Genomic DNA, 10,744 nt, shown 5'->3' on the forward strand with positions numbered 1-10,744 from the left:
ATAATACGCTGTAAATATATTATGACATTAAACAAACTGGCTTTTCTTAAAGTACTGAAATAACATTCTTACACTTTTAGGCACTATTAACCAGTCATGATACTAATATTCCAATAAAAACTGTCTGCGTATGTACTACAAGCAGGAGTTTAAATATTTAAAACGACGGGTTTTTCAACTTCAACTAAAGTATCTTTATACTTTGCAATGACAGCTTCTACTTCTTCTGCAATAAACTCCTCGACTTGTTCAGGGGCGCGGCCTATAAAAGTACTAGGATCCAGAATTTTATCAAGTTGTGAAATTATAGGACTGAAGTAAGGATCATTCTTCACACGCTCGATCAAGTCATTGTCCAATCCATGTTGTTTCACTTGAGCACCTGCTTCATGTGACAGCACCCTAATTTTTTCATGGCACTCTTGACGATCACCTCCATTTTGAACCATAGCCATAATGATGTTTTCAGTAGCCATGAAAGGTAGCTCTTGTGCGATGTGGCGACCGATAACTTTAGGGTAAACAACAAGTCCCTGGCAGACATTGAGGAGGGTTATCAAAGTGGCATCTGCGGTTAGGAAAGCTTCAGCGATAGTGAGTCTACGATTAGCAGAATCGTCTAAAGTACGTTCCAACCATTGAACAGCGTGTGTGTTAGCTGCGTTCGCGTGAAGAGTAATCAGATGACGAGCCAACGCGCAGCATCGCTCAGATCTCATAGGATTTCTCTTGTACGGCATCGCACTTGAACCAATTTGCGACGTTTCGAATGGTTCCTCTATCTCCTTGCGGGAAGCAAGAATTCGAATGTCTGAGCACATCTTGTGAATCGTGGCTCCGAGGCTTGACAGAGCCCCAATAACTTCAATGTCAACTTTTCTGGAGTACGTTTGTCCGGTGACGATGTATCGCTTTTCGAAGCCAGCTAATTCAGCGACACGTTTGTCCAGGCAACGGACTTTCTCACCGTTGCCATCGAAGAGTTGCATGAAGGAGGCTTGGGTGCCGGTAGTTCCCTTGACTCCACGGAAGCGCAGATCGTCCTTGGCACGGGAGAGTGCGCGCTCGTCCATTAACAAGTCACTTAGCCAAAGCGAAGCTCGCTTGCCGACTGTTGTCAGCTGAGCGGGTTGGAGGTGCGTAAAACCAAGAATTGGGATCGATCTGAAAATGTAATATTTTGTAATGAATTCATTGATATTACAGGGTAAATGAAATATTTTTCAAGATACGATATTATTTAGTCGACTCACGTGAGAATTTAATACTCACTTGTGATCATTAGCGAACTTTGCCAAGCAACTAATCACAGCAGCCAAACGAGGCAGCAGTAGCTCCAAGCCGTGCCTCATGACAATCAAGTCAGTGTTATCTCCTACATAGCACGACGTAGCCCCGAGGTGGATGATAGGTGCTGCGTGCGGGCACTTTTCCGCGAGAGTGTGGACGTGTGCCATGACGTCATGGCGAACTTTCTTCTCGTGCTCTGCAGCGGATGCGAAGTCGATCTCGTGAATCGACAACTCGAGCTCTTCCAGTTGCTCGTCTGTTATATCTAGACCTAGTTCCTGGAACAGAAAAAAAATGTATTAAGTACTACTTGTATAAAGGTGTGTAAAGTAGACGTGTTAGTCAGATGTTATGTAGATCATCACAGAGAGAAAAACCTATATATCTGTATGCGCTGGTCGAATAGGGCGTTCATTAGACACGTACCAAGCAGTGGTATTTTATATATACATTACTTACACGGGTACATACAATATTATACGAGTAATAGTAATATTAATTACGAATTTTTAAATTGTAAACAACACCAGCAGTAATAATAGGTAACTAATTAGGTATCATACGCACAATTGCGTTAATTTCAGCAAATAAAAATGCTGTACCAAAATATAAGTGCAACGAAATATAGTTAGAATACGAAAAATGTTTATTTACAGTTTTTCAAAATATTCCCCGCCAACCCGTACGCACTTATGCATTCGAGTGAACCCGCTTTCAAAAGAGAATGAGGTATCCATCGCAAAGCAACTTTCCTAACTTTAAAGTGGTCATGCATGATGGTGGAAACTGCCTGTGATCTAATCTTCACTTCAGTCTTAATCTGCGATGTGTCTTCGTGTGGAATTCTCCCGCAGTAGCCCATCTACCCTCATGCATTTTCATGAGACACTACAGTTGGTGTCGGCCGAGTCTGGCGTCATCGTTTAGGTAGGTTGTGAGATTCCTAGAAGGTTAAAGGCCATTTAGATGGAGGGAGTTTAATGCACGCTTTTACGCACGAGTTTATCGTAAGCAATAATCGCCATAAGATTATCGTATCATAATGTTTACATTGAGGCAAGAACTAAAATCTCGCCTACGATTATGTCATGCGAGGTTCGTAAGCAACTTAATCGCCTCCTCGACTGTTTACACAGAGAAATATGTAGTAAGTAGATTCTTGCTTACGAGTTTTCGACTTGTCTAAACACGATCTCGTATGACATTTTTTCAAGTTCATACGATTATCGTACAAATCGGTTCGAACCGTTTTGAGTGCGAGAATTGCCATTCGAGTTCAGTGATTACTGCGGTATTGACTATGAATATATCAAAATGACGCAAAAATTATTAAAATTTGGAACTGCTGATATTATTACATTCATTGCACTGTATAGAAATATACATTTGTAAAATTTTTAAAAATTTTTTTTTTAATTTTACAACATTTCTGAACCCTTTTTTTTCTTTTTCGTTTCCTTAATTCTTGTCTTAGGGTCGTATTCCAGAACTCTACTCAATGCTCAAGTCAGGATTTGAGCAGACTTGAATATGATTTCAAGCATTGGAAATACGACCCAAATGGCAAGGACTTGAGTATGATTTCTAGTGCTTTGAATAATACTCAAGTTCTGACTTGAGCATTGAGTAGAGTTCTAGAATATGACCCTTAGAAAAGCAGTGATAATCCGAATACCCTCGCGCACTGTACTCATGGTAGAAACGGTTGGCACAAAAACTCGAAATACGATTTTTGCTTTCAAATTCTGTTTACACGGAGACGTTCAATATTGAAAGGCGAGGCGATTATCGCTCACGTGGATAATCGCGAATGTTTAGATAGGGAAAGTTTTTTATATTCTTTCGATAATCGTATCTTCGAGACGAGAAACCTCTCCATCTAAATGGGCCTTAACTCTCGTTAATAAACAAAAAAAGTTATGACTATTGGTATGCCACGAAAAGCTTCCCGCGAGACGTCAATTGTTGCAAACAAAAGAAACGTAACAAGGATTTTGAAAAATTTTAAAAAGAACTTCACATAGATGGCCGATGATTTTCACCAAGGAGATTTGTATTGAAATTAGCCGTCAATTCAAAATAGTTTCAGGAAAAAGAGTATATGTTTACTCTGTGGCTAATTATTTTTGAACAGCCCTCGTATTGATTACATTACTGACAATATTTGGTAAGTCATCATTACACTATCAAAAGACGTCCATTGCTGAACATAAATCTTAAATCGCCACAACGACCGGTCTAACTACGCAGCACACAGCACGTACCAATCGGATTTCCATAACCATCACCGGGGTTGTCGATGTACCTTGTGGGTGATTAGTCGACGCTGCGTCTGGTACCTACGTCATAGCCCCTCGAATAATTTTTCGTAGTAAAATGCTTTAATTAACCTACATTTTGATGATAAAGTAGTCATAAGAGATAAATCTATAATATACAATAAGCTGTCCCCAATATTCCCAAAAAGCAAAAGTGTGCCCAATCGCTTGCACCCAGCCGTGTCTCAAAAGACAAATGACTCAAACAAAACGTTGCCACAGACTTCCTCGCGAGACAAAAGGCAAGGGCCCTTCGTCTTGCGACATACCACCGAAACTCAGAACTTGCATTTCGTAAATGTTTCACGCGTTAAGACAGGGGAAAATTGAACATTGTAATTATTGAATCTTGCTTAAATGAATAGAACTTGAAAAGGAAAAACAAAATATCGCATTCGATACTGATTTTGGTTGCGATAACGAAATAAACACACCAATTAAGAGGTCTACATCAGGTCGAATTATAATATTTCCCGTACTAATACTTTGTAATGGTTTTAATTTTAGTGTACCTACCATTTTTTTTTTGCCAAATTTTTATTGAATTGATATTCAATTATTTTTATGTGAAATTACTCCACTACACTAGTTTGTTATAATTGTTAATACAAAGAACGAACACACAGAAAAAATTACTTCGATCCGGCCGGATTCGAATCGACGTCTTCTAGCATACCGTGTCAGATGCTAATCCTACCTACTAATCCAAAACTAGTGGAGTAATTTCACATAAAAATAATTGAATATCAATTGAATAAAAATTTAAATACAATGAATAGCGACATCTCTAGCCGGGGCTGGTAGCTGCAAAGGAATCTAACTGGGTGACGAAATATGTCATAGATGCGCTGCAGCTAAAAAGTCGTCGGAAATTTTACTCTAATGTTATAAATAATTACATAGATCTATAAGGTTTTTGGAAAAAAAAGCCGATGTCCGCAAATGATCTCTTGGGCTATATAACTACGCATAGCAAAGTATTTATAGCGGTACTCCTTACCTACATAAATCCGTTCCACTGCCCTAAATTACAAACTACGCATGCATACAATCCCTTTTCACATGGCTTTACGAGATTCGTAACTATATACTTAGAACACAGTACAACAGCCTGCTTTGTTGCAAAAACAATTATTAATAAGTGGACGCTTAACGTCTTTTAATTAAAATATAAATGGACAATCATCATTAAACCAAGAAATTTAATTCCACTTTGCGAATAACTATTTAACCTACGTTACATTTAATTCTCTAGCAATACATAGTAAGTGTCTATAAGCAATGGAAATAGGTTTTTTAAAGATAGAAGTTTTACATATAAATAGAATAACCAATGAGCATCTTCATTGGTTATTCTGTGGAGCCCGTTGATTTGTTTGAAATGACGATTATACGCGAATTTCCGAAATCCGTATCAATAGTTTAATTTGTAACCGAAGAACAGTAAATACAGTAAAAGTGTTTAGTGGGCGTGGAATGTGTGCCAACAGTACGCAACGTTCGGCATACTTGAGCTCAGTCCGCCATTTTGTTTTTGTACGTTATGGTCGTGTCAATCATAATGCGCAAAACCTCTAAAATCTTGGAAAAATGCCTCGTTTTACTACTTTGGAGTGCAAAAAAAGTCGTTTTTAATTTATTTTAATAAATTTTTCATTTTTTGTTTATCGTAATAGATTATTAGTTATTAAAAACGATAATAAACTTTGTACAGCTGCAATATGGTTGACTTTTTTTGGAGAACGTAAATCATCTTTCAGGTATTACTGATGAAATTTTATTATAAAATAAAAACGTTCGTAGCTTGCAATAATAGCTAGTAAACTTTCAACGATATGCCAACTGTGTAAAGTTGAAATAATATTAACAGTCCAGACTTTGTTACATCTTTTTAAACTGCCTCTGTGGCCGAACGGTTACCTTGCTGGACTGCCACGCAGAGATCCTGGGTTCGATTCCCGGGCCGGGACTTAAAGGAAATATTTGTATCATCATCATGGTCAGCCAACATCAACGAACTGCTGGGCATAGGCCTCTTCTTTATTGCGCCAATATTTTCGACCCTGTGACATTCGCTTCCAACGGGATTCCGCCAATCTGACGATATTGTGAGATCTTCGAGCTGGTGCCCACTGGCCTTTTTGCTCCTCTATATTAAAATATTTGTATATCCTACATTTATTTTTCTCATAAGTTTGGATGTAATTTGTAGTTGCCATAGCACCCGCGATACAGGGTTTCCCTAATGCGGGGCTTTAAAAATATTTTGAAGCTACGACCACTCATTATAAAGATTTCGTAGTGTTTGACATTATGATAGTGTGAGTTTTTGGCGATAGCGGTTTTGATAGTAATCGAGTTTTTTTTTCTTCTGCATTTGGTTCAATCTAATTTAACAGACGATCAGTCAAGTTTTAAAGCCAGTACAGAAAAGAAAATTAATATGGTTCTGTATGACTAACGGATGGTCGGCCGAGCGTAATATTTTTTAACGCTTATGACTCCACAAAACCATAGCCTTCGATGTAAATAAACAGTTGATTGGTTACATAAGTACATTTTGTTTTGCCGCAGAGGTTATTTAGGTGATGGTTAAAGGAAGGACTAAACATTGAAACAGATTAGCAGTTTATTTAGACAATTTGACCAGTTCTTAGGGTTCTGTTCAATTTATCGGTTTATCGTTAACTAAATAGCAAAAGCGTAAAAAAACCGTTACCTTCGTAGTCTATTATAAGCCACAAAAAATAATGCATTTCTGTATAAATCACTTTATTCTTTGGTCTATTAGACTTAGTAGTGAAATGATGAAGCATGAAAAATAATGAGTATGTATATATAATGAAGTCAAAGTCAAATATTGGTAAGCTACACGCCTGTCCATAACAGTTGCAGTGTCCTCAGAGCTTTCTGAGGAGCACTAACACTGCGCTCGTCACCCTGAGGCATAAGTTGACAAGTCCTATGTGCCTGTAATTTCACCAGCACCCTTAACCCTTCTAAACCGGAACGCAGTAACGCTAACATTGCTGCTTGGCGGCAGAAATAGGTAAAGTGGCAGTACTTCCCTGGACAAACTCGTTCACAAGGAGCTCTACTGCTAATTCGTAAGGCAAATTCCCCTGAAAAGAATGAGCAAGAAACTCTAGGTGTTGCTCTTTGTAAATATCATTTGAATACATTTATCATTACAATATTTAATTTAAACATCTCAGATCGAGACTACCTGCCAGAGCTAAACGGGTCACTACCATGGATTTTTGTCATCCAACTACGCAGAAGTTGAATAATAAATAAACTTTAGTATAAAGTTTTTGTTTCGCTATAGTTTTAAACCTCGTAAATGGCAAATTTTTTAGATCAATCGGAACCTTATAATAGGAGCGTACACATTGCCCTTTAAATGAATTTAAAAAATAAGGTGGTTTGCATTAATATTAGACATAACTGGTCGATGACTTTATCATCGCAGTCAGTCGTGACCATGGGATAAAGGACCCAAAACGTCCGTTTGTTTGAAAAAACAAATATACGCGCTATTTAGATCCCAAAAAAATTGTTTCATTTCCTATGAAAACCTATAAACACGAGTATGTATCAAACTAATATAGAGAATCTCAGGTATTATTTTAATATCCTTTTTATTTTCTTTTTGACCTGTTTTTGGTTTTGTTTATACGCGTGTCTGTTTTTGTGCAATAAACAGTTTTCTTTCTTTCTTCCTTTCTTTCTTTCTTTTTTTATTTCTTTCTTTCTTAACCCCTCACAGTATAAAGAGGATTAATGCATATTTACACGATTGTATACAGTATGTATTTGTAACAAATATAAAGGAACATATTGAAAGTAAGCAAATAAATGACTATAGGCATGATTCATTTTCATAGTAAATCGCGTTACATTGATTAAATGCTACATACACGAAAAAAACACTGAAATTAAAGGGAATACGAACTTCATTGAGATAAAACTAAAACAACAGCAAAAGTTAAAATCACCTTTATTTAAACAGCCATTGGATGTATTTTTCGTAACAAAGGTAATGCAAACGTGCCCTACAAATTCGCTGAACCAAAGATAAGATTAGTAACTTGTTAGCGATAACAAAAATTGATACGAAACCACCAGTGACATCCTATCTGTCCATTATAACGCTCCTATAATAAAACAATAAAAAAAAGAAGTGTCCATTGTAATTTCAAGTAATTTTGTAATTAGCGGTGTGAAGTGCGAAAATGGTGTCCGTGCAGACCATAGCCACTATTGTGGTGAAAGCATTTAAAATTGTAAGTATTCTTTTGGATTTGTTAAATAAGGTGCAATACGTATTTTGATAGCGATTGATATGATTCAGGTTTCATTATAAATCCTTATAGATAAGAACTGAAAAGGTGTGGTTATGTTTAAAGTTACGAAAAAAAACCTTTAAAATTCACAATTAAGTTTGATGCGTACATTTATTTACAGCCAAAAAGTAATGCCTCTAGTGGCATACAAACTTTATGAATCAATATATATACGTATATAACAGCAAAAGTGGTTACAGGTTTTACTTTAAACTATCGATAAACCTAGGCTTCTAGCCTCTAAACTCTGAAATTTTCTAAAATTTTCTAAAATTTCAGAGTTTTACTTCCTGAATCATGATAAAGCTGTATTAACGTCATATGCCTCATTAAATCTGGAAACACGTGGGTTGTCTTTCATAGGTCCGAACAGGTAAAAGGCAGAAGGTGCCAAATCAGGTCCAATAACTGTTGCCATAACTTTCTTAACTGATCTGATAGACTTAATTTTGGTGGAAAGTGGAGAACCCTATGGCGCCTGACCTCGTATTGCTTAAGGTTACCTCTGCAATACCATGCATAGATAGTTCAGTAGCTTTGAAAGAAATTATAGTAAGAGCGATGGAGGCACTACTTTTTGACTGCCCCTCGTAATAATTTTAATGGTTTTTTTACATTTTAATTTAGGTGAACACTAATTCGGAGAACACTATTTGTAATACTGCCACTGCTAGGTCAATAGATAATTTATATATAATTTTTTTTTTTTTCGTTTTTCATTTTTCGTTTACGTATATAACAAACAATAATGATAAAGCATGGTCTATGGTCTAAAAACTACGTCCCATTGCCGGGTAGGATACAAGGTCCTGGTCTATTATGCTGGTTCAATGCCAGTAAACACCAACAGTGTTTCTTTTTTTTAAATGGCGAATCGAAACGGAGAAAGTGTGACAAAATCTCACGGTTTGGATGCGGTACATTAAAATATCTTTCGGCTAGTTTCATTCTGTTAAAGGTCAGTAAACACAACACAATATCATGTGCTTGTTTATTAATATTACATCCCAAAGTCGACTGTACACATATGTGTACATATATGTACGATAAAAAAAAAATTTAACACGCAACAAACAAGATGTACTTACGACTCCAAAACACCAGACATAAAACACTGATGACAAATATTCTACATTTAAAAATAAATGAAATTTATTAGATACTGGCCTCTAAAACTTACTATTCAATAGAAGAGTTCTAGTCATATAGATAATTATAGAGAGAAGAGTTGTTGTCAGATAGAGAGCTGTAAGAATAAAAAAAATATCATTCGTCAGCCACCTATACCTTCTAATAGAAAGTAATGTTTAGTATTTTTTTAAGAAAAAATATTAGATATTTTGTTGCATTTTTCTTCTTTGACATAAGAATAAATAGTATAAGATTGTCAACATATACTTAAATATTGCAACACTTTAACAGGCTCATATTTGTACGACATACATTTCTTTGTATTATACATGATGCAATAAATAAATAAATAAAAAGAGAAGAAAACTCTCCTATCTCTTCCTATCAGGGCAAAGGGGGAACACATCGAGAATGATACCACCGCATTGCAGAACGCGGCCAAACAAACAGAGCCGTTAAGTCTCGCTAAGACATTGACGCTCTTAGTTGTCACGGTAACGGAAAGTGGGTGAAATTCAATGATTTGGATTCCTCCCCTAATTAAAGAGAGCCACCCTTAGAGGTGGAATATTTTCTTCATTTTCATCAATTTTAGTGCACTACTCCCTTTCCAACAAAAAAAAAAGAATTATTGAAATCGGTTAATAAACGTCTGAGTAATCACGTAACATACACTCACAAAAAATAACTGGATTGGGAACCTCCTCCTATTTCGATAAAAAAAGAAAATAAAATAACATTATTTATTTATTGACACAATGACAAAGACCCAATCTATAACGTCCCCTTTAGCATGGCCTTAGCGCTATTGGACGTAATTCACATTGACGGAGATATGTTATTTACACAATTTATTTACTTTTTCCGTAAAAAAAATAAAAGTAAAATGACATTATTTATTTATTGGACAATGACAATGACCCAATCTATAACGTTCCCCTTAGCATAGCCTTAGCGCTATTGGGCGTAATTCACATTGACGGAGATATGTTATTAATTAGTCTATTTACTTTTTCGGTAAAAAAATAAAAGTAAAATGACATTATTTTTTTGTTGCACAATGACAATGACCCAATCTATAACGTCCCCCTTAGCATGCCCTTAGCGCTATTGGGCGTAATTCATATTAACGGCGATAAGTTATTTACATAGTTTGAGTCTTAGTTTGAGAATTTTAATGATGTACGTTGTAATGTAAGAAATACATTTAGTTAAATAAATATATACTTGTTGTCGATTTTGACGACATAAAGCTCACCCGGCTTCGATTTCCATCGCAGAGCCTGTGTGATGGAGTTATTTCCAATTATGTGAAGTACTGTATACTAAATGTAAATTTACTTTAACGGAGGAGGAACCCACGTGAAACTTAAATTTTGGCAAAATTTCTACATCTCACAAACGTGTAAAAATTAAAAATCTCCTTTTGATAAACTCCTTCTCAGTATTGGAATGTTTGAGCGTTATGGTGATCAAATAAAATAAGGTTAAAGGTTAACCACTTAAAAAAAACAGATGAAACATTAAATTTGTGGTGGCCATAACAACAGATATTTCTCATAATTATCAATGATGGTTTTGTGTTCATACCTTTCCCGGGGATATGTTTTAAACAAATTAATTATGCCATTAAATATTTGTTTCTTACGACGCATGAAT

The 10,744-nt window shown here is 35.9% G+C and overlaps 1 protein-coding gene across 1 annotated transcript in view; it reads right to left on the reverse strand.

Annotated features, from left to right (window-relative positions):
* Nucleotides 1–17: 17 nt before the first annotated feature.
* Nucleotides 18–10,744, reverse strand: part of LOC113233837 (adenylosuccinate lyase) — a 66,941-nt gene continuing 56,214 nt past the window's right edge. The window contains exons 2-3 of the mRNA XM_026469054.1: nt 1,273–1,568; nt 18–1,164 (exon numbers count right to left, since the gene is read on the reverse strand). Of these exons, the coding sequence (XP_026324839.1) occupies nt 150–1,164; nt 1,273–1,568 (1,311 nt within the window). The 3' untranslated portion in view covers nt 18–149. The remainder of the gene's footprint in view (nt 1,165–1,272; nt 1,569–10,744) is intronic.

This window comes from Hyposmocoma kahamanoa, unplaced genomic scaffold (genome assembly GCF_003589595.1).
Source record: "Hyposmocoma kahamanoa isolate Upper Pololo Valley unplaced genomic scaffold, ASM358959v1 80, whole genome shotgun sequence".
Classification (NCBI taxonomy): Eukaryota; Metazoa; Arthropoda; class Insecta; order Lepidoptera; family Cosmopterigidae; genus Hyposmocoma; species Hyposmocoma kahamanoa.